The sequence below is a fragment of the Podarcis bocagei genome (assembly GCF_964188305.1).
Source record: "Podarcis bocagei genome assembly, chromosome: Z".
Taxonomy (NCBI): Eukaryota; Metazoa; Chordata; class Lepidosauria; order Squamata; family Lacertidae; genus Podarcis; species Podarcis bocagei.
Genome location: NC_138140.1, coordinates 8,651,953 through 8,679,279, shown reverse-complemented (window position 1 = coordinate 8,679,279; position 27,327 = coordinate 8,651,953). Strand labels below are relative to the sequence as shown.

The following is a 27,327-nucleotide window of genomic DNA, read 5'->3' as shown; positions in this document are numbered from 1 at the left end:
AAAAGTAATACATTATAAATTAACTGAAGTTTGTATGTGGTATAATAGTAATAATAATAATACCCCTAGTCTTCTGTTAAGCGTAGGAGTGCTGGTATGAACTAATATCTTATTTCCTTCCCTCTGACATTCCATGGAGTTTTTCAGGTGATTCAATAACCAAAGTGTATAGACAGTATGGGCGGCGGGGGGCAGCTGCCTCCCCCATATCAATAAAAATACATAGGCAACTGAGGTTCTGCCCCACAAAAGGTCTTCTCTCCTAACAAAAATACTGGCTACATCCATGAAAAAGGGAGACAGGGAATCCCCACACACATCTCCTTTGCTGTGACTGTGCCAATTTTCTATTGCATAATATTTTGCAGTGGAAAAAGCTCTCCTCCTGGACAGTTTCCAAGACAATGAAATGCATAGCTCTCTGGGGGCCTATGGCTCACAGGGAAAGAGAGTTCTGAAACCCAGCCAGTCTGAAGGAGAGGGGTGGCCCAGGCATTGTAATTTCAGGTGTGTTTGTGAGAGGTTTCCATTGCTCAGATGTGATTCTAAGAAAGCCGATCTGACCGACTGCAATCCAATTTTCTGAGCAGTAAGAGCCTGCAGCGGAAAATCTGGGGAAATTGAACAGAAAGGAGATCTCTCAGGTTTCCCTCCTGCTTGATTTTCTTGCCCCCTGCCATACAGATATTGCAAATCACTTATCATCATCATCATCTCCACCATCAATTTTCCTGCTGCGTTTTGCATAACAAAAACTTCAAACATCCCAGTAGATTGCTTTTAAACTGGAATTATCCAGTAAGGTTGTTCTGTACAGTTCTGTTTCAGTTACCTTCTGCCAAAAATCTTTCAATATAGGACAATGAAAAAAAAAATGTTCTAGAGAAGCATTATCCCTATTGCATCTCCAACAGTTAGATACCTTAGATAGCCCTTTTTAAAATGAATGTAATAGGGTCCAGTATATGCTAAATATATTTTTTTATTGTATGAGCCTCAGCTTAAGGTCCAGAGACACCCTTGTTATAGCAGTTAAAACAGTTTCCCATTGTGTGATGGAAATTGAGATCTCTAATTCTTTCTTCCAATCCTCCCTCAGTACCTGTATATCAAATTGGTTTGCTAATAACAAAGATTTATCTATGCTGATGGTGGGTTTTTTTTGCTGTGTAAGAATTAAACAGCTGCTTCAATATCTCTGGGGTCGACCTCAGACGTTTATTTTGAGTAATAGAGGAAACTGAATAAAAACACCACAATGACAGAACTCATTTTTAAAAAATCATCTATTTAAATATTTAATACACAATAGCATCTAACATGTATTCCAGAAACAGAAAACAATGTGGGGAATTTATGTCAACAGAAGTTACGTTAGTTTGTTTCCTCGTACATGAAGCAAACCTGAAAGACCTTAAAAACCAGTGTTTCAAAGGGAAATTAAGAAAAAGGAGAGAAACAAAGTCATTCCCTTCCCCAAACTGAATGAACCAGTTGCATAGATGCTCTTTTTTCTGGGTTCTCTCGGTTAACTATGCAGCGTACTGAGTCCCACTCCTATTATCCTTGTGGCTTTTGAATAATCTGAAGGCATTGCTCACATACCCACATGCTATCCTGGACTTAATAATGTCTAGAAACTTGTTCTCCCAATCCATCAAAGAAGTTTCCATATATGCTGTCATTTTATGCTGGAGAATAGGAACTCTTCCCCCCCCCCTTTTTTCCTTTTTGCATTCTCACAACTCTGTTCTCGAACCAAGGACTAATTTGCAAGAGGGTGTCAGAGTGCAACAGAGAGTGAGGTATATTCTTGGGGCATATTTATTTACAAGGATATTGTTAAGGGGTGGTTTAGGGAGCCTTAAGCCCTGAGGATATTGTGCTAGGCCCCAGATCTTTTCATCCTCACCTCCAATACTTTGCTTACCAGACAGATGGGCATGCTGTAATACTCAGTGCTGCTAAGACTCCAGTCACACCTTATCGCCTGTTTTACATTTACACACATTTGTTTTTGGGTCTTGTGCCCCAAATCATTTAAGTACAGTACCTAGAGATACATCCACACCACAGATCTGAGCTGATTTAAGGGGTCACTCCCTCTCCACTGGGGCAACCCCACAATTTTAGTCTGAGCAGAGCGGGTGCCACAGATTACTAATCTTTCACAGTTAATTCTTGGGGGAGAATGTTTAACAAAACCCCAGGATTCCATCTAGGAAATGTACAAGTGGTATAAAACTACTCAGAAATTTGCAGTGTGGATGAACCTGCCACTACTCTGTATTTTTATGATTGGCTTTGTTCTTGCTATTTTGCTATTTGTTTGTGCCTTGGCATTTCTGTCTTGGTATTTCTCGCTGGAATGAAAGGTTGTGCATACATTCTGATTCTAATAATAACTAAGGAATGGCACATTTTGCATGCAGTGATGCAGGTATAATATGGTATAGGTCCAAACCCAATTTCCATGCTGCACATCTCAAATCTTTGGGGTGGAGTAAGTGAATGCCATGATGGTTAATTAGAACCAATCTAATATACCGGTAGGTTCAGAGTGTAGCTATGACCTGTAGTTCTCTCCCTTGTCCCACAGTTCTCCACTGAAAGATTCACAGCAATTTGCACATAGCCCTGTAGTTTCTTGCTGATACACAACTGTTCCAGTTACAAGGCTGGATTCCTCATAATTCCTTGTAGTCATGCAAACAGAGCCCATAACCAGGTATATCTCCATGCATTGTTTATTTCATTTCATTTCCCACCCTCTAAGAACAAAGAAGAAAAAAGGGCGAGGGGTCAACATAGTACAATGCAATGATGGAGACAAATGTTGAAAGCTCCACAGGTTCTGAAATGGTTTCCATTCCATTTCAAGGGGCAGGTGAGGCTTCAGAAGCTGAACTGGGTTAAAAGATACAGAGGGGGTGTTCTGTTTGTCCCAGAGCAGAATGTGGGAAAGGGGCATGTTTCAAGCCAATAGCACCATTATTTGAGCTTGGGAAATTTCAAGCAGGGTGAAAAGCACAGGAACATGTGTGCACAAAGAAACTGCTTCAGATAATATAATATTGGGAGTAGCAGCTTCAAACTGGCCAGGCAGATGTTTCCCTTCCTGCTCCTTTATGGAGCTTTTGTTACCCTTCTCTGCATACTCTGACACTTGAGGTCTAGTTTAATTTGGGATACATCTAAAGTTAACTTTCTAATTGGAAAGATGAGCAAATTGTTACGGGGTCCAGTCCCTTCAGTGAACCTGCATTCACTCTTGTCTATGCTACTGAACTTCATAGTGATCACAAATACAATTGAATCAGGGGTATTGCTATAGTGTCATCCAAATGGGAAGGGAGCAAAGCTTGGATCTTTTGCCCCTTCCTCTGGTTTGTTTGGGGTTTTTTTTTTGGTGTTTTTACAGATTGACCTTCCCATTGGAAGTGGCATATATGTGAAAATAAATCAGCAAGTATAAATCATAGCAAAATCTGTGCTGTGCTTCGAGCCTCACAATGTCTTTGGATGAAATCAATATTATTATCAATAATATTATCAATATTATTTTTATGCTATGTTTTTATTCGTGAGCACATGTACTCTCAGTCATTGGTAAAACACCACACCAAAACTTTGCCAGTGGTGTACAATGCGTCAGTGTGTCTGGCTGCTAACTGAAAGATTGGTGGTTTGAGTCCACCCAGAGATGGCTGTGGGCAGGATTCCTGCATTGCTGGAGGTTGGACTAGATGGCCCTTGGGGTGCCTTCCAACTGCAATTCTATGATTCTATGATTGTGTGTGTGGTAGTATTTTTATCTATGTGCTAAAGTGTGCATATGAACTCTCCCAGTCATTGGTAAAACACCAAACCAAAAGTTTATTTTTCATTTGTTTGTTTTGGTGGTGGTGTATGTGCAAATCAGAAAATTATTGCTTAAAAATGACTCCTGACACAACTCTATGTGTGAGCAAATAAAGTTCAGGGAAAGGTCCTAGATAAGTGGTAGAGCATCTGCTTTGCATGCAGGAGGTCTCAAGTTTGGTCCCCAGCATCTCCAGTTAGGGATAGGAAGTACCCCATTCCTGGAACCCTGGAGAGTTGCTGTCAGTTAGTGTAGACAATACTGAGCCAGATGGACCAATGGGCTCAGAGTAGAATTGGCAATTTCCTATGTTCTAAGTTGTGGATTAGCAGTTCAGTGCGTGCATGATACAAATATCCTGAAAGAATTGAAGGCTCAGGGAGCTGAGCAGACATAATACATCCAAAACCAGCATTTATGTGACATGGAAGGATTCCAGATCCCTCAACTCCACTTCAGAAAGCAAGACCAGTACTTTGGAACTTCCCCATCAAGGCCATGTCAGCAGAGGAAATTTCTGGAAGCATTTGTAGGTAGCATCCTTTTATTACACTGCATTGTGGAAATTCTGGTCTGTAAGTGGGAGAATCCATGGTTTCAAATGGGCAGCTAGATTAAGAAAGCACCAAAGTAGGTTATGTCTCCTTCACCACCAAATCCCACCAGTGCAGGATTGCTGACATTGACCATGAGTGTGTCATCTTCCCATAGCTGGAAAATACCTCCAACATAAATGGTTTTCTTCCATTTTCCATTATTGTCAATGGAACTCTCACCTTTCATGATTGGGCGAGGTGCAGGATAGCTTGGGCTCTTCAATGAAACCACCTGCATTACGTTTCTTACATCCACTCCTTTCTTCCCACAGTATTCTATGTTTTCACATGTACCATCAGGACATCGGAAAGTGACCTGAGTGTAGACAAAGTAATATCCATTTTTTGGGATCACCAAGAAACCATTGAAATACTTCATTGGACTGTGCTGTTCATTTCTGCGAACTGTCCACTCTAAGATTGGAAGCACATTGTTGGCACAGGATGAATTTTGCTTGATAGCTGTGATAAGACAAAGCAAAACAATTTAGTTATATGCTCTCACTGAGGGCTAAAAACATTCAAAGAGGCTGATGGCTTTTGTGACTTTCTAGCCTGTTATTCAGATTCAGCCCCAAATCATCACCATCACCCCAGGAGTGGGGAAGAAATTGTGTACCTCCAGATATTTCTGAACAACAGCTCCCATAATCTCTGACAGTTGGCTGTGGTGGCTGAGGCTGATGAGTAATGGAGGGTCACTGGTTCCCTGCCACAAACTAAGATGAACACCAGAGGTCCCACCTGAACCCAGGTGAGCCTACCTGAGTCTATGGATAGGAGATAGATTCAGTTTAGGTTGCATCCTAATGTGAACCTACCTACTGCACTTCCTGAAACAAAACACTGTCAAAAATGCAATGGTCACTCAAGATTTGCATTTCTCTAAATTTAGTGGTGCATGAAACTTGAACCAGTGGGTTCATCTCACTAGACTGGTAACTTTGTCTCTCCATTCTGTGCTATATCCAGTCTCTCTCTCTCTCTGTTCCTTCCAAATCCTCTCCATATTTTCTCAGGTCTATTTCTGTTTAGTGTTGCCCACTGAAGACCTAGAAGAGGGGTACAGTAGTTCTAGTGGGCCATTAGGATTTTGGCATGCCAATCTCTGCCTGCCCATAGCCAGACCCCACCTACCAGTCAAGGGGGTGGCACAGCCCCTCAGCTTTCTCTGCTTTAGTCTCAGTGTTCTCCTTGTAAAACTCAGCAGGGAGGAGGATGGGGACAAAACTAAAATTAGTTGGCTCCACATGGCACTGGCTCTGACTTTTCCTGTCACTGACTTTTACACCACCTAATGTTGGGCTCCCTGTTCTCTGCCCTACCAATCTCAATGAGCATCAGCCACCACTTTAATAGTTTCACCATCCTACCATATCTAGCCACTGCAAGAAGTGTATGCTGTTCTTTTAAACACATGCACAGTACCATATTTCCAGACAACTGTGCTTTGCAAGCATGTATTTTAATACCACTGAACACTACCAGGGGCTATTCCTGAGACCTTTCTATTCTGATGGGCTTCTGAAAGTGGAAGGAACACACTCCAGAGACATAAAGCTTTGGAGGAAAAACAACTGCAAAGTGAAACATTACCTGAAAGGTGGATCTTTGGCTTGCTTTCTGAATCTGCAACGTAAGAGAGAGAGAGAGAAAGAAAGGGAGAGAGAATGAATTACCTAATGCATTCTAAGACCACAATCTTGTACATCCTTACTTTCTTCTGGATAAACCATACATTGCCCCTCTAACCAGATGTTGAGTGAGCCCAGCAATCCTGGAGCCAAATGTATATTGCCATCCCATAATAAAAGAGTGGAGAACTGTTTTAAACTCCAGGACTACATTCCCTTGAGGGCAACCTTCTTGGAATGCCATGGATGGGAGGCATCAGGGGCAAAAGTGGGCTGCATAATTGATGTGGTTGTTGAACTTTCTATAAATGTGCCAGTCAAATCTATTTCCTATAAATCATTGATCTTCACAAAGGTGCAAGCAGTGTAGAAGTATGTTTTAGCACAGGTGATCACCAGCTAAGGGGAGCATAGAAACCTTAAATGTAGCGCATTTATTCTCATCTGTCAATAAACAATGGGATTTCTCACTATGGTTCAGGAAATAAGCTCTCTGGAGAATTCCTGATAAATCTGTCCCTTGAATAAGTAGGCAGGGAGTGATACAGAATGTCAAGAACAATATTTTCTGCCTATCCCTGGCTGCAGAGGCATCAACAGTGTTTTAAAGGCAGCTTGGTTTATCACCCATCCAGAGGTGTAATGGTTAGTGTGTTGGACTAGGGCCTGGAGGAAACCAGGGTTGAAATGCTCACTTGGCCATGAAGCTCACCGGGTGACTCTAGGCCAGTCACGGATTACTCCCAGCATAATCTACCTTACATGGTTGTGTTGTAATGAGTTCCATGGCTGAGTGTGGATTTGAGCCCTGGTCTCCCAGACCAAATTTCTAATCCTGGGGAGCTAACAAAGTACCCTCCAGATAGTGTTGGATTACACTATGACCATTGATGGGCCAATGGTCATGGATGAGAGCAGCTGCAGGTCAACAGCACCTAGAGGACACCTGCTGGCTATTTCTGCTCTAACCACTACATCACACTAGCTCTCAATCAATACTGGTTTGTTGACCATCAAGCAGACTGTCCTCTAAGTTTTTTTTTGTTATTGGAGGTCTGATAGCCCCTAATTGGAGATGATGTAAAAATGGATGGTCTGCCTTTTGCACGGGTTGCACAGCACCATAGAGACCTCCTAAGGAGCAACTTGCTATAGCACATGTTGGAAGTGAACTGAGGCCCCTGAACCTCTGCAGTCCAGGGCTATGCTCCTTTTTGGACAGGGAGGATGGCCCCCTAGATGCTGTTGGGCTTCAACTCCCATCAACCCTAGCCCACAGAATCACAGAATTCTAGAGTTGGAAGGGACCCCAAGGGTCATCGAGTCCAACCCCCTGCAACAGAGTTCAACAACATTTTGAGGGCCACATAAGTTTCCCATTCCTGCCATGGAGAATGCATCCCCCTTCCAAGCTGTGATATCACCTCAAGCACATTTTTCACCACTAGCTTTCTCCACAATTAAGCATCATGGGCGAAGGGCTGTAGCTCAGTGGAAGAGCAGCTGTTTTGCATGCATAAGGTTCCAGGTTTAATCCTTGGCTTCTCTACGCAGGGCTAAGATAGACCCCTGCCTGAAACACTGGAGAACTGCTGCCAGTCAGTGTAGCAATAATGAACTAGATGGACCTGTGTTCTGACTCAGTTTGAGGTAACTTCCCTTTTTTTGCACTTTTTTGCATTTATTTATTATTAATGTTGTAATACGTATATGAAATCTTTACATATTGATACATATAGATTATATTCGTAAATTCACATTTTCACATTTCATTATGTATCAACATTTATCAATTTCTTATTTCTTGCCCTGTGTCTTCCCTCCACCCATGAGTGACTTCCTTGTTATTATTTTGTAACTTTATTATTGAGATTGTAATTTTGTATCTTAATAATTAAACATTCAATCTTATATATCTGCTTAGCTTAGCTTAATTTAACTTAGTGAAATCAGTCTAAACATATCAATAAATTCTTGTTGGAGCATCTTTTGGTCATGTATTCTTCTACACATTTCCGTTCCTGTTTGAGATTTTGTATAGATTGCATTCTAAGTGTTGCCGTCATTTTTGCTAATTCAATCATTTCAAAAAAAATATTTTGCCAATCTTTCAATGTTGGTACTTCTTCTGACTTCCAACTTTTTGCAATCAATAACCTTGTGGCAGCTGTTGCATATAAAATGATTCTTTTCATGTCTTTTGGGATGTCATTTATTATAAGGTAACGTCCTATGCTCCAATTCTGCCAATGCCTGCTACTGCCTGGAGTAATTTGCTGCAGGGAGAATCTTATTTGGAACACAAAGCAAACACTACAATTCTTCTTCTTCTTCTTTTAAGCAAACTCACAATTTGCAGGAGAGGCCTCTTGTTTCTGGAATATAGGAAGTGTTTCAGGTGACATCTGTAAAGGAAAATGCACAAGTGATTAATTCAGCAATGTGGCACCTCTAATCCATATGAGAGAGAGAGAGAGAGAGAGAGAGAGAGAGAGAGAGAGTGCCTGTGGGCGGGCAATGTCTTGTTTTAATTGATTGGACGCGGGTGGCGCTGTGGGTTAAACCACTGAGCCTAGGACTTGCCAATCAGAAGGTCGGCGGTTCGAATCCCTGCGACGGGGTGAGCTCCTGTTGCTCGATCCCTGCTCCTGCCAACCTAGCAGTTCGAAAGCACATCAAAGTGCAAGTAGATAAATAGGTACTGCTCCGGCGGGAAGGTAAATGGTGTTTCTGTGCGCTGCTCTGGTTCGCCAGAAGCGGCTTAGTCATGCTGGCCACATGACCCAGAAGCTGTACGCTGGCTCCCTTGGCCAATAAAGCGAGATGAGCGCCGCAACCCCAGAGTCAGTCACGATTGGACCTAATGGTCAGGGGTCCCTTTACCTAAGCCACACTATAAAAATACAGGATGGACGCATAGACACCACCTTATACCGTAAACCAACTGACCGACAAACATATCTACATGCCTCTAGCTACCATCCCAAACATACCAAACAGTCCATTGTATATAGCCAGGCACTACGTTACAGCCGCATCTGTTCCAATTCTACAGACAGAGACTCTCACCTAAGAGATCTACAGCAAACCTTCTCAGAACTAAAATACCCAGCAGATGAAGTTAGACAACAGATCAACAGAGCCAGACTGATACCCAGAGAGAACTTGCTGCAAGACAGACCCAAAAAAGAAAATAACAGAACACCACTAGTCATCACATACAGCTCCCAAGTTAAAACAGTTCAACGCATCATCAGAGATCTACAACCTCTCCTGGACAATGACAGTTCTCTTTCTCAAGCTCTGGGAGGAAGACCTTTCATTGCCTACAGACAGCCACCCAATCTTAAACAACTCCTAACCCACAATAATACTACAACCAGACTTAACACGGACACTGGCACCAGAGCCTGCAATAAACCCAGATCCCAACTTTGCTGCCACAAACACCCGGACAACACCATTACTGGCCCCAACAACATCACACATACCATCTCGGGACTATTTAATTGCTCATCGTCTAACATTGTGTATGCCATCAAATGCCAACAGTGTCCTTCAGCTCTCTATATTGGACAAACAGGCCAAACCTTACGCCAAAGAATAAACGGACATAAATCTGACATCAAGAATCACAAAACAGAGAAACCAGTAGGAGAACACTTCAATCTCCCAGGACATTCTATACAAGATCTCAAAGTAGCTGTTTTACTACAAAGGAATTTCAGAAATAGACTGGAAAGAGAAGCTGCTGAATTACAACTCATTACCAAACTTAAAACAATGGAGAGACCCGGTCTGAACAGAGACATTGGATTCTTATCTCATTATACATGACCAAGCCATTTCTCACCTTCTCACCCCTTGCCTTTTCCTGTAAGACCTATTACAGTCGTTAAGAGTCGTCAACAGGCTCATCTCAGCTATCTGCCAATCTCCGATTCCCACCACCCTTCTGAGTAATACCCCTCCCCACCTTCTCAATATATAGAAGGATCTGGCAACTTCTGTTTCAGTGTATCTGAAGAAGTGTGCATGCACACGAAAGCTTATACCAAGAACTAACTTAGTTGGTCTTTAAGGTGCTACAGGAAGGAATTTTTTTATTTTGACTAAGCCACACTGTGAGCCTTTTTGGCCAAATATTAGGGTGTAGATGCTCTAAATCAAGCATGTCCAACCAGTAGATTGCAATCTACCAGTAGATCCCTGGCTGATCCTGGTAGATCGTGGGACCCTTATCGGTCGTGGAATTAAATAAAGTTTACTGAAAGCTAACAAATAAAAGCTGAAGAACTCTGGGCAATCCTACCCTCTAAAAGCGCAACAACTCTGGGCAATACCCACCCCTACACGCACATTCCTCCTCCCTCCAATGACAATAGATAGATCACTGCCAGTTTTTTTTATACTGGGAGTAGATCGCAGTCTCTTGGGGGTTGGATGTGCCTGTTCTAAATAAATAAGGTACAGGACAGGTAGCAACTTGGGTGCAAAAGAACCACCAGGAGCCTTGAAACATATTCCTAATCGCTCCTTGGCAAGCTGAGGCTGTGTTTGGCACCTTTTAAACTGGGCACCAAATCCAAGACCCTCTGGAATTGGTTCCACTTGGGAGCACACAGCCCCTTCAAAAAGCAGGGTCTGAAGTCAGCTGATTAGCTTCACTCTGGAGTTTCAGGAGCTCTGCAGTGTATCAATAGGTTTATGGGTAATGAAAATCAAGCCCCACTTGGATTGGCTAGGAAAGTCATCAGCACTATGGTTTCAATTCAATTTGCACTGCCAAGTGGTGGGGGACCAGGCAAAGTGGTCCACCAGGGGCTGAAAATGTTCCCCGCCCCTGTATTTATTCAACAATTTCAGACCAGTTTACCTGCAAGATCACCTTACCCCAAATATACTCACTCTACCACGTCTGTCTGCAGAACTGGCATTGTTACACTGCTACATAATACCTGTTCTGCATTTGTAAGAAATTGGTATTTTAGTGTAGCAACACTTACACTCTGGAGCTCCCTGCCTAAGGCACATCAGGCAGACACCTTCACTGTATGTACTATTTTCAGTGCCTGCTGAAAGGCTAGAGCAGGGGTCTGCAACCTTTAAGACAAAAAGAGCCACTTGGACCCGTTTCCGAAGGGAAAAAAAACTGGGAGCCGCAAAACTCGTCATTATAAAAATAACTTTTTTGTCACTTTTTTATTATTTCTTTGTTTGACCCCTCAGAATTACTCCTCCTCATAGAAATAAACGTTAACAAGTTACCTTTTGTGTGTGTGTGTGTTCTTCACTCCCCTTCAAAACAGTGACCAGCGTACATGTCCCCTTTCAATGCAGTGACCAGCGTACATGCCCCTTACAATGTAGCGGGCGGGCGGGCGGGAAGGTGACATCGGGACGGTGCGTGACTAACACACGCCCCCATGTGATGTCACAGCCAGTACAGCGCCCGCCACAGTGGGGAGTGTTGGGGCGCACAATGCGCCTCCTCCCCTAGCTAGTATCCGCCCCGGAGCCGCGGCAAAGGTGTAAAAGAGCCACATGCGGCTCCGGAGCCGCGGGTTGCAGACCCCTGGGCTAGAGAAATCACACCAAGCAAAAATAAAACTCCACACATTCCTGTCCAGTTAATATTTGTACAGTGGTACCTCGGGTTACATACGCTTCAGGTTACATACACTTCAGGTTACAGACTCTGCTAACCCAGAAATAGTGCTTCAGGCTAAGAACTTTGCTTCAGGATGAGAATAGAAATCGTGCTCTGGTGGCACGGCGGCAGCAGGAGGCCCCATTAGCTAAAATGGTGCTTTAGGTTAAGAACAGTTTCACGTTAAGAACAGACCTCCGGAACGAATTAAGTACTTAACCCAAGGTACCACTGTACTGGTCAATCCCTGCCCACTCACTCACACAAACAAACCACCCTCCCCCGACAACAACGCAGGCATTACTAGTTACGGTAACTTGTCATTTGCTTCCTGCAGCTGTGCTTACCAAACAGATGGAATGCAGGAGAGTCCCTTTGGCATGAGGACAGGACACCTGGTACTGTGCAGTTAACTTTTAACCCCTAGAGTCTAGACATCACTTTACAGCTGGAAACTGAGCAGGGAAACCAGATCTCCACCAAGCAAGGCAGAGAGCCTTCATTTTGTTTTCACATTTGGAAACCTCAAGCAGACACAACACAATAATAGTTTTTAAGCTCTTTAAGCACATTCAACGTGTGCAGTTTCAACCGGCCGGTTTGCCTGCAACCACTTAAGGTTGAAATCACACAAGTTAAAATGTGTGTAAGAGGCAATCATACTGTCATCGCCATCGTTATTCACAGGACAATCTGGATTAGTAACATGTAGATGGTGCCTGAGTATCTCTCATAATATAACAGCTACCTGAAAAAGGGACTGTAGATTCAATGCGACCGTCTGCTCCAGGTATTGCATATAGAACTTGGCTGTACAAGAAGCAGCAGGACTTTTTGTATTTAAGATATCCTCCTGCTGATTCTCTTTTAGGAGAATCTGTATTTTGTTATCTATTTCTCATTATTGTAATGGTATTTATATTACTGCCTTGAGTTTTATATTGTATAGATGTTATGTGCTGCCATTTGTGTTCTGCTTTCTAAACCATGCTGTGGTCTTTTGATGAAGGATGGTATATAAATTTAATAAATAATTTCAAGGTCGCCCTCCAGATGGTGGTGGACTCCAGCTCCTTTCATCCATGAGCAATGGCCATTATGAAAATTGAAGTCCAAGGATATCAGGGAGGGGAGGCACAGTTTCACTGACCATTATTTACAAAACCAGTCAGTGCTCTGCATGGGCTGACTGTACCACAAAGGGGACTTACCCCCTGCCAGCACTGGAGTGGGCGGGGAAGAAGGCAGGGGAAGTGTTGTCAATAACACCATGTGAAGTTTTTGGTTTGAAAATCATGGCTGTGAAAAGACCACTTGATTGATTTCCACTTGCCTTTCCATCTGCATTTCTGACCAAGGATAGATGAATCTATCAAAGTTGGTTTTACTCAGTTTTTGTATGCCCAGTCCTAAATTCTGTTCTTCACATTTCCACTTCAGTCTGAATACTTTTTTAAAGTCTTCGTGAACAATTACAATAATAATGATGGACTTTATCTGTACTGACAAGAGTCAAAATTAAAATGATTTACAAACTCAGAAAAAGCACTGCTTTGGTATGAAACAAGATCAAAATTAGAAAGTTAATGAATCTTACTATTTGCTCATACATACATACATGTATTAGGTGACCCGCTGCCCCCAAATCACAAGGACACAAACATTCTGAATACCTGAAATGCCTCCTATGGGACAGCAATCCCTTCACCACCAGGGAAAATCAGCAGAAAAGACCATGTTTAGGATCAGGGTGGATCTCCTGCACCTATGAGTACTTTCTACATAAAGTACACCAGCAGAGATAATGCAGTATGTCATTTAAAGGTTAAGTCCACTAGTCAAGAGGGGTGTGTGTGGAGATGTTGCTTAGCAACAAGGTAGAGTGACATGAGCTAGCATGTGCTCTGGTTGGTTGTGTATTTCTCAGGAACTTTTCTCTGTGTTCTTAGTTGCATGCCCCCCTGTTATGTACAAGGCCTTAACTGAAAGACAAAACCTGTCTGTTCCTTTCTCCTCAAATTATGCACTGTTTGTTGTTCCATCTGTTCAGTAAACTGTTATCAGAACTTTTTGCTCTAGGCTCCACTTGCATTATTTACACAATTTCTCTAACACTTAAATAAAGAATGCAACCACCCACATCCGCTGATGGAGTTTATCCATGACATAAATAGGAAGTTCAGTTCCCTGGTTTATACTCAGCTGGGCCAACAAGCTTCCACCCTTGGCAGAGGCCCATATTACAGAGCTCCACACATGACATCAATATACTTGCATTTCCTTGAATGAAAGCACTGTAGAAAGTTAATGAGCAATCTCATTTGCTGTGTGACCTCTGCTCATGCTAATTGCCAACGGATGTTTATGCAATAACTCCTACACGAGTTGCATATTGATAAATGACAGAAACATGCTGAGTGCTGGTATTTATTATCAATAAGATAACCAAGCAAAGGATTTTATCCCAGGTTATTCCTACTCAGAATAGACCCATTGAAATTGATGGGCATGGCTAGCTTAGGTTTGTTCATTCTGATCTACTCTAAGCAGAACTTAGTCCAAATCATTCCTGAACCCACCACATCTAGCAGTATTTGCTGCTGCATTGGTCTTCAACTACTTATCCAGTATCCACTATCAGGTTGTGGCCTGATCTAAGGCAGGTCACAACAGCAGCTGTGCCACCATACAAATATTTTTTTGGGGGGTTAAGAAGTAGGCCCCCAAATGCATGTCCCAAGCCTGGAAGAAGTTCTGTGTAATTCAACTAACTTTTACTCAAAGTAGATCCATTGTAATTAATGAAGATGTCTGAGTTAGGGTCATTAATTTTAATGGGTCTACTCTGAATAAACATTAGTTGAATACCACCCACAGTCATCTGTCTTGCTTGGTTCCTGATGCTGGATATTGCCTTGTCTGATCCCATCACGGGTTGGTTGTGAGACTATTTTAATGTTGCACAGCCTCCATTTATAAGTTTTGAAATTAATAGGCCCACAACAATATACACCTCTATGTGGAAGACTCCCTTGTTGATATGTGACTCATGCTTCCAATATGTCCCTTTACAGAATCTATTTTATTGTGGTGTCTGCAAGTGTACTAAACCTTCTGTTTATTTTATTCAAACTTCAATAGTGTGCTTAGGTTTGCCACCTCTGTTCCCGCAAAATACAGGACAGAGCAGGGCAGGGCAGTTCGGGGTGATTTCCCCCCTCCCATCTGGTTCGAAAGTGACTTCAAAGCAATCCATTACAATCTCGTGCAGCCTAACAGGATGGCATCTCCGGAATTTGTCACACACAAACACGTGCACACACACATACACATGAATTTTAAAATCTGTCTGTGCTTGGCTACCCAGAGCTTAAATACATGACCTTTCACACACACACACCCTTTCAAACAAATGCATTTGGAGAGGATCCCAAACTTGGCAGAGAGAGAGAGAGAGAAAGAGAGAGAGAGAGGACTTGAAATACAGGTCAAAACTGTATCAATACAGGATGCAGCATTTTACGTTGAAAGACGGGACAATCCTGTATTATACAGGACAGGTGGCAACCCTAATATGTGCTTCACACAGCCGTTGTTCGTTGTTTCTTTATTGTTTGCATATTGTTGTTTTTGATCACTGCAGATGATGATAGCAGTCACAAAATTAAAAGATGCCTGCTTCTTGGGAGAAAAGCAATGACAAACCTGGACAGCATCCTAAAAAGCAGAGACATCACAAGGTCCATATAGTAAAAGCTATGGTTTTCCCAGTAGTGATGTATAGAAGTGAGAGCTGGACCATAAAGAAGGCTGATCGCCAAAGAACTGATGCTTTTGAATTATGTTGCTGGAGGAGACTCTTGAGAGTCCCATGGACTGCAAGAAGATCAAACCTATCCATTCTTAAGGAAATCAGCCCTGAATGCTCACTGGAAGGACAGATCGTGAAGCTGAGACTCCAATACTTTGGCCACCTCATGAGAAGAGAAGACTCCCTGGAAAAGACCCTGATGTTGGGAAAGACTGAGGGCACAAGGAGAAGGGGACGACAGAGGACGAGATGCTTGGATAGTGTCTTCGAAGCTACCAGCATGAGTTTGACCAAACTGCGGGAGGCAGTGGAAGACAGGAGTGCCTGGCGTGTCCATGGGGTCACGAAGAGTCGGACACGACTAAACGACTAAACAACAACAACAAATTGTTGTTTTTGAAAACTCAGTAAGCACATCTTACAGTACAGTTGAGTTAGATGAATTAATTTCAGTGGGTCTGCACTGAGTACACATTACTTGAATACCAATCATGGTAATCTGTCATGTTTGATTCTTGATGTGGCTGTTCATATCCCAGTGCGACACTTTTCTCCAGGCCTATCCAGTGCTTTTTATCTAGGGACACTCAAGGGTACGCAGTACCAGCACCTTTCTTTTCCTGGAAAAAAACCACTGGTTAAAAGCATGGCACTTACTGTAACAACTTCATGGTGAGTACTGGCACCTTTTTTCTGGAAGAAAAGCACTGCTGCCACCCAATTTCACTTTCTGTTGGGGGCAGAGAATAAACAGGTGGAGGTGCAAACTTGAGTGGCACAGGCAGACAGGAGAGATACAGAGGGTCACACAGCTGTGCAGATATGTGCTAACACTGCAGCACTCCTAAAATGTTCTTCAGTCTATGCAAGTGATTGCCCAGATTTTTTGAGGGGGTAGGGGGTAATAATAAAACCCCACACATACAAGTCATTTGGAAAATCAAACCACAGTATTTGCATGCTTTGCACACAATGTTAAACCATTAAATAAAGTTTAGTTAATAAATCCCAATTTATTCATTACTAAATAATTAATATACTTATTTATTAGTTATTACTAATTAACTATTTGCTGTTAAACCATTACCGCCCAATCCAGCCCTTTACCTATGGTTTGTTAGCCAAAAGGAACCATGGTTTGTTGTTGGCTTACTGAACTTTGCTATGGTTCAGTGATAGGTGGAAACTCACACAGTTCCTTAACTATGGCTTAGGTGTGGCTTGTTTGTTTACCCACCAGGCTATAAAGATGCTAGTCAATGGGGTGGTGGTGGTTAGAAATTGTCTTTTGCTCAATGACTTTCACCGACTGGGCTGGGCAGCCTTAAGTTTACACATGTTGGAAAGTCCCAAATCTGGATTGCAAGGGGAAAGGGTTTTTGTGGTGGGGGGGGAGGGGGGCATATTGGAAGCACCAACACTGGGGGAAGACAGGAGAGGAGATGAGGTATATGAAGTAAGGTGATCTTAGCAGTATCAGCAGCACAATCCACCCACTCTCCTGGACATTCCCTGAAACCTGTGCACACTATGTAGTCACATCCTTCATCCCCTTCCCTCATGCAACAGTTTTCAGGAGCATGGAATCCTGCCTGAAAACAAAATGTCTCATCACCCTGGCACTGGATTCCCCTCATTCATGGGATGTCAAGGAGTCTGAGTCAGAAAGGGGAAATTACAGAGAGGGCCAGCCCCAGAAGCACATCCATGAGAGGATCTCGTGATGCTGGCACCACTCCAGCCAAAGGGTGTAATGCTCCCATACTCTGACCCTGAGGACTCTCGTATCACAGAAGCCCTCATGCAGCCAGCCAGCCTTCCCTGCTAATTTGTAGTGGGGAAAAAACAGTTGGAGAAGGCTGGGCCCCTTTAACTGAAGAAGCCCCTTTCAGTAAAGTTAGACAGAAACACTTGCTGCTATGTAAGGCTCAAGACAAGTCCACACTTCTGCTAGTCCCATGCCTGGAAAGCACAGGTGTGAACAGTTTTCCACTTGACCCATGCTTTCTAGATACAGGCCCAAGTGGTTTTCTCTCTGCTCCACTCCTTTCCCAGGTTTGCTCCAACTGAGTGCTAAAGAGTGGTTTTCCCGTGGTGGTGTGGGGAGTGAGCAGCGAGAGAAGAAGTGTAGAGAAGCCCGGAGTCTAAGGTCACATCTGCCCCAAACAACAAACTCTTATTCCACTTTATCAGTCATGACTTCCTGCAAAAACAAGATGGAAGCTCTTGTTTGTTACGGGTACCGACCTCACAGATCTACAGTTCCCACCAGTCTCAACAAATCATAGTTCCCAGGATTCTCCAGGTATGTTAAAGTGGGATAAGAGTGCCTTAAATGTAAGGTGTGGGTACTGACCTTCAATGCTGACTGGTGCTTGAGCAACAGCAGAATCTTGTGCGAGGCTTGGCCCTAAGAGGAGGACAGAGCAAGAAAAAGTCCCTGCTCTCCAACATTTTTTGCAGAATATTTGAAACAATATTAGACTATATACTCTCTAATGGGTTATATTCATGCAGCTCCCCTATTTGGGGAAGGATGATATAGTATCTAAATGGGAAAGTAATGGAGTCACATTTCAGTATACCATTGCGGGGGGGGGGGGAGTGTGCGCACAAGGGAATAATGTAGAGCAGTGGAAGGAAGGGGTTAAAGAAACCCTAGGCTGCTATAATCTTTTGAGTGCTCTTGAGGAGAGTGGGCAAATAACTCTTGAGAAAATTTCCACACCTTTGCAGCCAGCCAATAGGAAGGGGAAGGGAGATCTGCTGAGGCAGTGGTAGCAATACAGCTCTACGAATTCTTTTCGGATGTTGGGTAGGTAATATGAAGCACATGGGGAGTTAAGTAGGCCATAAAAGGTAAAGGTAAAGGGACCCCTGACCATTAGGTCCAGTCGTGGCCGACTCTGGGGTTGCAACGCTCATCTCACTTTATTGGCCGAGGGAGTCGGCGTTTGCCCACAGACAGCTTCCAGGTCATGTGGCCAGCATGACTAAGCCGCTTCTGGCAAACCAGAGCAGTGCACGGAAATGCTGTTTACCTTCCCACCGGAGTGGTACCTATTCATCTACTTGCACTTTGACGTGCTTTCGAACTGCCAGGTTGGCAGGAACAGGGACCGAGCAACGGGAGCTCACCCCATCGCGGGGATTCGAACCACTGACCATCAGATTGGCAAGTCCTAGGCTCTGTGGTTTAACCCACAGCGCCACCCACGTCCCTTTTAAGTAGGGCTTATGCTCCCACAAAACAAGCCATCTTTGCATGATCTTCTTTGTGGTGATTTGCAGTTTGCATAATGAATTGTGGTTTAATTTTGGCTGAGTGCAAGGGTATGGAACCTTGGGGCAAATGTGCCCCTTCTCTGGCTGCTCTTTCTGCCCCTTGTAACTCATCCCAGACTACACCTCTGACTTGCCTTGGACTGCACCCTGAGTGTTTTTGCCTGGCTGGAATGTGTTCCTGGGACTCCCATGATGCCTCTTGCTTGCCTGGATGGAGGATGGAGAGGAGAAGGTGTAGAAACTAGCCAACTGTACAAAGGTAAATTTTACATGTGTTGCTTTGTCAGCTTTTGCCTCTAATCCTGCTCATGTGGCCCCTAGAAGCCTGCCTAGAAGGAAATGCAGCCCCCGGGCTGAAACGAAAGTTCCCCACTCCTGGGTATGGGTGATGCATGAACCAGGCCACTCCGTGGAAATGCAAAAGCACGGAGAGACCAGAAAAAAAGGTGTGGGGGACTATGGAAATTAAATATACTGTATTTTTCGCTCTATAAGACACACCAGACCATAAGATGCACCTATGTTTTGGAGGAGGAAAACAAGAAAAAAAGATATTCTGAATCCCAGAAGCCAGAACAGCAAGAGGGATCTGGCTTCTGGGATAGCCTCTTGCTCTTCTGGCTTATGGGATAGCCATGTGAAGCCTCTTCAGGGCAGCGGGATGAAGGCTCCCCCTGCCCGGAAAAGGCTGTGCACGGCTAAGCCAGAAGCCAGCACAGCAAAAGGGAAGCCTCAATGCAAAGCCTCCTGAGTGAAGAGGCAGGAATGCTCCCGCTTCACTCAAGAGGATTTGCATGGCTATTGCTGAAGCCAGGAGAGCAAGAGGGATTGGTGTGCAGCGATCCCTCTTGCTCTCCTGGCTTCAGCAATAGCTGTGCAGCCTGCATTTGCTCCATAAGATGCACACACATTTCCCCTTACTTTTTAGGAGGGGGCCAAGTGTGTCTTATAGAACGAAAAATATGGTATGTGTTTCAGGTAACCTCCTGGCTCTCATTTCTGGATCTCTGTGCATGTTAGGATTCTCTCTAAATTGCAGGATCCCTCTCAAGGTATGGAAGTTCAGTGGGCTCTTTAACTCATTGTGTTCTAGCTCCATCCTATCACCCTTCTCATATTTCACTCCACTGCTGAATCTGCCCCTCTCCTCTAGCCATCCTGCATGTGGGATCTTTGCCTCTTACCTACTATCTCTTCTGGGACCATGTCCCATTCACCTTTTCCAACTTTTTGTCTGCTCCACACAGCTCCTGCCTGCCTCACAGCTGACCAAACTGTCAAAGTAAGCCTTCTTGCGGAAGGTGAGTTTTGAACATCCTGTTCTCGGCTGCTGTATTACCCGAGCAATTGAATGTTTATGGACATTCCATAGCATCACCACTAGCATCACCCAACCATCATCTGGAACCTTACTGCTAGAAGCACCCCAAAAAGTCTGTGTCACAAAGCTTAGCGACACCATAAGAGTTCTGCTGAATGAGGCCAAAGTCCAGCAGGCTGTTCTCACTAGTGGCCAACCTGCCTCTGTGAAGGCTTTAAGCAGGAGCCAAGTGCAATTGCAGCTCTCCTCACGTGATTCCCAGGAACTGCAGTATATTCAGAGACTGGCCTTCTCCAACAGTGGTGATAAAACACCAAATCAGGTTGCAGGTTTTTGATTTTCTGGATTGTCCAACCTTATATTGTCCAACCTTTTATGCCTCAAGTCTTCCATGGGAGATGAGGACACAACACACAGACACAGACACCTTGAGTCTGGGGCCCTCCAGAAAAAGTCCACTTCAAAAAGTCTTCCTGCCCTGATATAATGATTCCACTGGAGACAGAATTCCACTCCCCTAATCAGGTCCAGTGGTACCTTGTCGTGTCCCCTGTCCTCTAACACTCAGCTGAGTGAGTCTGATAAGAATTACTCAGCTTGAACTGGGGGAATCAGTCATTTAGTCTGGCAGGTTACTTCTTGAGCCGTCTCAGTTAAGTCACCTGGCAGGGCTGTTGTGAATAACAAAAATGGCATATTTGATCTACAACAGGAGTGGAGAATTTCAAACCTTGGGGCCAAAGGTGGCCCTCAAAGCTTCTCTGTCCAGCCCTCACGTCTCCCCCCCCCCACCACCATGCCTACCCAGCTGCACCCCCTCTCCCCAAGAGAGCGTCTTTAACTGGCTTGACTGTATCCTTGAACTCCGATGATGCCTTCTGCTTGGAGGATAGAGAGGGGTGTGAAAGTGTGTGTACAAACTAGTCTACTATTTAAAGGTAAAACGGACATTCATCGCTTCGCCTGCATCGCCTCTGGCCTCCCACCCCCTCACATGTACACCCCAAAATACTGACAAAAAGTGAATGTAACCCATGGGCTGATAAAGCCCACCCTCCCATCTATAGTAGTCAGCACACGCACACATCTTAAATTTGCAGTAACAACAGCGACCTGCTCCCTTATGCTGGAGATGAGCAAATTACTGGAGCGCGTTGCAATCTAAACTTCATCCTACAAGCATGCCCCTAAAAACACACAAACAGCCATCGCCATGACAAGAAGCAGAGGAGAAACGAATGAATGAACGAAGGAAGGAAGGGAAGAGTAACGTTCCAATTACACTTCCGGATTCCACAACTGTGAAGAGAGAAACAAACTCCCACCTCCTCTGGTCCACAACGTTTCTTTGGGACGCGGTTCTGTGGAGCCCCACCCGCTCCACAGCTTCCCAAGCCAAAGATCCCTCCGTGGGTTTCCGCATTGTTTATTTGTTTGTTTACTTAACAGAGTATATAGACTATTTAACCATTCCAATACCTCTTAACAGAAAACGATAATGGCAAGTCAGCCTACAGACGGATCAAAATACGAGTACAGTAAAAACAAGTTAAAAATGTTCAGCATGAAATTTGCATGTTGAGCATTCAGTGAGAAAGTACCTGCTTTGCGTGTCCCAAAGTCCCAGGTCCCGGGCATCTCCCAGTACGACTGGGGGAAGGGGGCGAGGATCCTGCCTTAAAACACTGGAGGGTGCGCTGCTGGAAGTTCTGAGCTAGACGGATCCCTGGCCTGACTCGACAGGTTTCTCTGATAAATCCCGCCCACAGAGAGACAACCTACCCTTTGATTTGGGGAAGCGCGGGAGCTCAGCGTTAAGAGCATCTGCTTTGCATGCAGAATGTCCCACGTTCAAATAAATACCTGGCATCCCGTGGTTCGAAACCCCGGGGAGCCGCTGCCGGTCAGTGCAGACACTACAGAGTAAAACGCAGGTCCTTGTATTATTCCTTACCTCGTCTTGCTTGCACCTCAGGCTGCTGCCCAGCAAGTAAATCACGGGCATAGCCAAGAGCACAAGAAGCAGAAGGCAAAAAAGCGCCAGACACTGGAGCCTCCGCAGGTCGCCCGCCAGCCGCTCCCACCTGTACCCGTAATGCTCTTCCGCCAATTGCTGCATTCGCGCCCCGTCCATAGCCAAGTCTTCCCCAGGCTCTGAATATCACCGAGCCAATGGGGAAGGGGGGGTAGCAAATGTCTTCTGGGCCCTGATTGGGGACCCATTATATAGCCCTGTATATTCCTGGGTGGAGATAGGAGGAGAGGGGGGGAGAGCGCGAGAGCCATCCCACTCCGCGACGCGACTAGAGGGCACGTGGAGTTAAGGGGGGAGACACACCCTTCCATCTCAGCCAGGATGCCACACCTACGCCGGAATCGGCTCGCTTTCCCTAACGCCTGGGCTGGGGAGGATGGCACTTAGGAAGGAGGAAGTCGGAGGAAAGTCCCCGAGGGGAAGGGAGAAACGCGAGTGAGGGAGGCAGTGAGTGGGGCAGCGGCAGGAGCTTCCGCTGAGACTAGCTGGAGTGTCAGTTTCCAGGTGCCTTTCTCAGTCTCTGTCTCGTTTCCTATCTTATCTGAAGCTCATACACCTTTTTGAGACTCTTAATAAAAGAGGCCCAAGGTCTTTCAAATTGTTCTCACCTTTAAGAATGTAAGAAAAGCCCTGCTGCATCGGACCAAGAACCTATGTAGTGCACAGTGGCGTAGCGTGGGGGGTGCAGGGGGGGGGCCGGCTGCACCGGCCGCAACATCTGGGGGTTAGGGTTAGGGGGCGCAAATCCACGGGTTAGGGGGCGCAAATCCACGGGTTAGGGGGCGCAAATTACTTGCCTTGCCCCGGGTGCTGACAACCCACGCTACGCCACTGGTAGTGCAGCACCCTGATTTCTCAGTGGACAACAGATACTTATGGGAAGCCTGCCTGCAGGACCTGAGGACAACAGCACATCTCCCCATTTGTGATTGCCACTGACTGGTATTCAGAGGCATACTGCCTTCCACAGTGGAGGGAGAACAAAGCCATTATGGCTAGGAGTAGCATCCATTGACACCTTTATCATTTCTGAAAGGTGCTGGTGGCCGTCACATTTAGTGGGAGCAAATTCCATATCATACCTGTGTGCTGTGTGAAAACATACTGTATTTTTCTGGGTATAAGACGGTATCCCCCCCCCCTTAAATTTTTGTAGTTAAAATTGGGGGTCATTTTATACGTGGATGGTGAATGCAGAGGGGTTAAAAAACAAACACTACTTATCTTCCTGCAGGATCCATCCAACCCTGTCGGATGAAAAAGTGGATGAGTTTGTGCCCTTGAAGAACACGTTTTAGGGATGCTTAACCACACCACATCACCAGGCAGTCAGGAGGAGGCCCTTCTTGGCACACTGACAGTAAGTGATGATTAAACATCCACCCACCTATTTTAACCTAACTTACAGGCCAGGGCCAGGAAAGCAGCCTCGCCTCTGTTCTAGGCTCTCTTCCACCCTCAGCCAACTCATCTGCACTTGCTTGCCTCTGGCACTCTGCTGATGGTGCTAGGCCACTTGAAGGGGTGCTGTCACTCATGCATAGCCTTGTGTTAATAACAAAAGACAAGGCTGCTGGATCAGGCCAAGGGCCTATCTAATCCAGCATCATGTTATTACCAGCAAGACGCTTGTGGAAAACCCTCAAGCAGAACACAAGTTCAAAGGCACTCTCCCCTCATGAGGGTTCTAGCCACTGGTATTGAGAAGCATTGGAGGCAGGGCAGAGCCACTGTGGCTAGTTGCCATTAATAGCTCTCTCATCCATGAATTTGCCTAATCCTCTTTTAAAGCCAACCAAGTTGGTGATAGGGACTCTGGTGGCGCTGTGGGTTAAACCACAGAGCCTAGGACTTGCTAATCAGAAGGTCGGCAGTTCGAATCCCCGCAATGCGGTGAGCTCCCTTTGCTCGGTTCCCTGCTTCTGCCAACCTAGCAGTTCGAAAGCACGTCAAAGTGCAAGTAGATAAATAGGTACCGCTCCAGCGGGAAGGTAAACAGTGTTTCCGTGCGCTGCTCTGGTTCACCAGAAGCGGCTTAGTTATGCTGGCCACGTGACCCGGAAGCTGTACGCCGGCTCCCTCGGCCAATAAAGCGAGATGAGCGCCACAACCCCAGAGTTGTCTGCAACTGGACCTAATGGTCAGGGGTCCCTTTTCCTTTAAGTTGGTGATGCTCACTGTCTCCTAGGGGAGCAAGTTCCATAGTTTAATTATGTACTGAGTAAAAAATTACCGTACTTTCTTTTTTTCTGCCTTGAATTCTCCAACATTCAACTTCATTGAATGTCCACAAGTTCTAATGTTAATGACAGAGGGAGAAATACACGTTTCTCTTCACATTCTCCTTGCCCATACATAATTTTATAAACTTCTGTCATGTCATCTTTTACCCACAGTGCCACCCCTTGGACTGGATGTAAGTATGAAGGCAGGTAAGCAGGAAGATGAGAGCTAGGTAAAATCAGACAGAGGTTGGTGGAGTCATACCTAATTTGCCCTAATGGTCCAGCCTTCTGGTAGAACAACAGCTTCGGCAAGATGCCGGAGCAGAAAGGCCAAAGCTTCAGCAACAGGGAAAAGGAACATTTTTGGAACTGCTGACCTTTCATTGCAGTGGGTGTAAGATCTAACCCAGATCCATCCTCTAGCATGCACAAAAGTCCCAGAGCTTGAGACAAATGAAGACCAGAAGACTTCTCAGAGGGAGAATTTGAAAGCTGTTGCTCTCTCAGCTCCACAGTCAGGAAGCAAAAAAGCTGGGTTTAGCACTTAAACTAGACATTCTGTCCAGACTGATTCCTCAGTAAGTGGGTGTCTTTGACTTGAAGAAGGCATAGCAGGAAAACGTTTTTCACATATACACAGCTGGAATTGAGTAATCCCTCTGGCTCATTTATGCAAAGGTCATAAATTTTTCTAATCCTCTCTTAAAGTCATCCAAGTTGGTGGCCATTACTATCTCTTGTGGTAGTGAATGTCAGGTTTTCATTGCATTTCCCATCTAGTGTCAATAGAGTGCTAAGTTCATGAGCGTCTTACCTCAAAACACCACCCAAAGCAATCCTATTGGGAATGGAGATTAGAATCCACCCTACTTGGATGACTAAAATAATTAAGGGGGTGGAGTGACTTTCCTATGAAAAAAGGTTGCAGTGGTTGGGGCTCTTTAGTTTAGAGACAAAGCAAACAAGAGGTGAACATTTAGTCTCTTAAATAACTGCTATGAGTGGAAGTCATGCCAAAATTCATTGTGCCCAGCTAAGCGTGTTGCAAATCTTAGCACATATTTCTCAGCACATGAAAACAGAGTGTTCATGTTTACTATAGCCATCCTGCCACTATTTTGGCCCTCGTTCTCATTCCCCTTGGTACATCTGCTGTACCAACATAAGAAGAACCCTGCTGGATCAGGCCAAAGGCCGAACTGGCCAAACACAGTAGCCGCCTACATACTATTGGGAAAACCAAAATCGGTACCTGAGTGAAACAAAAATACTCCCCATTTGTCATCCCTAGCAACTGGTATTCAGAGACATGCTGCCTCTGACAGTAGAGGGAGTCATTAAAAGCCTTATCCATTGTCTTCCTTTTTGAAAATGGAACATTTCAGTAAATTTTGGCAAATTATCATACTTTGTTAAAGCACTCTTGTTCAGCTGGAACCACATGGGCATACACTTTAACTGTTATCAACATTTTAGCTGCAGTTAACATAATGCCTACTAAATCATGATGGTCTGGTTGGACCTCTCTCTCTTTTCTCTCTTTAGAGATAATTCAAATAATTTGTAAGATGTTCATTGGTATGTGATATCAAATCCATTTTCTGCATGAATGCAGTATTTCCTCCACCCCCACAATTTTTGGTTCACCATATTTGGATGGAATCCACCACACTCTTTCCACATTTCCTGCATCAATTATTCTGTGATACATTTTTGGCAAATGGAGTGAGGTCACATGCCTACTATATGACTTTTTAAAAAGTTACATTTACTCCAGTAGATAGGGCCACATTAGTGGAAAATATATCTCCATTCCCTGCCCCATTATATTTGTTTCTAATGTTTTCTGTCATCTCTTTTACAATTAATTCCCATTCTATGTAACCATCTTTGTTAGCTATCAAAATGTGACAAGAGATACCAGTTGCTCCATGTGTGACAAACTTTTAAAATGATGACAGTTCCCATGTAGAAAACGCTGCCCTTGTACTTGTACTGAGTCTAATCATTGGTCCATTTAGAAGTTCTGAAAAATGAGAATGAGTAACGGGAACTACCGTATTTTTTGCTCTATAAGACTCTACTTTTTCCATCCTAAAAAGTAAGGGGAAATGTGTGTGCGTCTTATGGAGCAAATGCAGGCTGCGCAGCTATCACAGAAGCCAGAACAGCAAGAGGGATTGCTGCTTTCACTGCGCAGTGATTCCTCTAGCTGTTCTGGCTTCTGAGATTCAGAATTTTTTTCTTCTTCTTTTCCTCTTCCAGAAACTAGGTGCATCTTGATAATAAGCAGGATTTATCCACACTTCCTCTTGTCCCACTGCTTTCCCGAGAGAAAACTGTTCTTTAGTGCTCAATCAGAGCAAACAGCAATTCAGGTGCCCCCCCCCCCCGGTTTCCATTTGTTCTTGTCTATAGTTAAGGAGTGGGATTTCTCTGGGAAAGAAGTGGGACAAGGGGAAAACCACTCAGACATGTGCCTAGAAAGTGTGGGGAAAGTGGAAAACTACCTGGACCTGTGCTTTCTAGGCAGAACACAAGCAGAAGTGTGAACAAGCCCATAATTTGACATCAAGATGAACAGGTTTCCTCACAATTTGCATGTCCACAATTCCACCACGTGTGGAGGTATGTCTCTCTTTTGGGACATCCCCTCCAACATAGGGAATAGTATCTAATATTATGTGATGCGCAGACCAGGGTTAAATAACGGAATTATCCCAAATGGTTTTCTATTCATAAGCATTTCCACATCAGTCTTCAATTTTTATGCTTATGAAAAGAAAACGCTAAGCCATTTTCCCCATATAACATGATTCTTTGTGTTGTTTTCACTGTTATATGCATATTTACACACAATTTCTCTGATGCGTGCACTTTGATTGGAAAACTGAATCACAGAATTTGG

The 27,327-nt window shown here is 44.4% G+C and overlaps 1 protein-coding gene and 1 long non-coding RNA gene across 3 annotated transcripts; one reads left to right on the top strand and one right to left on the bottom strand.

The window, feature by feature from the left end:
- Positions 1–1,268: 1,268 nt before the first annotated feature.
- Positions 1,269–22,548, bottom strand: TNFSF15 (TNF superfamily member 15). Its single transcript, XM_081179865.1, has 4 exons — positions 22,114–22,548; positions 8,443–8,497; positions 6,055–6,087; positions 1,269–4,920 (listed from the first exon to the last, which is right to left on the bottom strand). The coding sequence occupies exons 1-4, from the start codon at positions 22,291–22,293 to the stop codon at positions 4,472–4,474; spliced, it is 717 nt and encodes a 238-aa protein (XP_081035991.1). The 5' UTR covers positions 22,294–22,548; the 3' UTR covers positions 1,269–4,471.
- LOC308579089 lies at positions 17,240–25,904 on the top strand. Of its 2 annotated transcripts, XR_014004270.1 has the most exons (5): positions 17,240–17,858; positions 18,955–19,097; positions 20,086–20,139; positions 23,429–23,554; positions 24,591–25,904. It is a non-coding gene; the product is annotated as an uncharacterized lncRNA (long non-coding RNA). The 2 variants fall into 2 exon arrangements; XR_014004271.1 differs by lacking the exon at positions 18,955–19,097 and having other exon boundaries at positions 17,307–17,858.
- Positions 25,905–27,327: the final 1,423 nt, after the last annotated feature.

Bases quoted from the DNA above. Each gene is read 5' to 3' on its own strand.
- TNFSF15 (XM_081179865.1), bottom strand. From the start codon at position 22,293: ATGGACGGGGCGCGAATGCAGCAATTGGCGGAAGAGCATTACGGGTAC. The intron at 8,498-22,113 runs GTAAGGAATAAT...TTTCCTTTACAG, and splicing joins TGAGGTGCAAGCAAGACGAG to ATGTCACCTGAAACACTTCC. The intron at 6,088-8,442 runs GTGAGTTTGCTT...CTTACGTTGCAG, and splicing joins AGAGGCCTCTCCTGCAAATT to ATTCAGAAAGCAAGCCAAAG.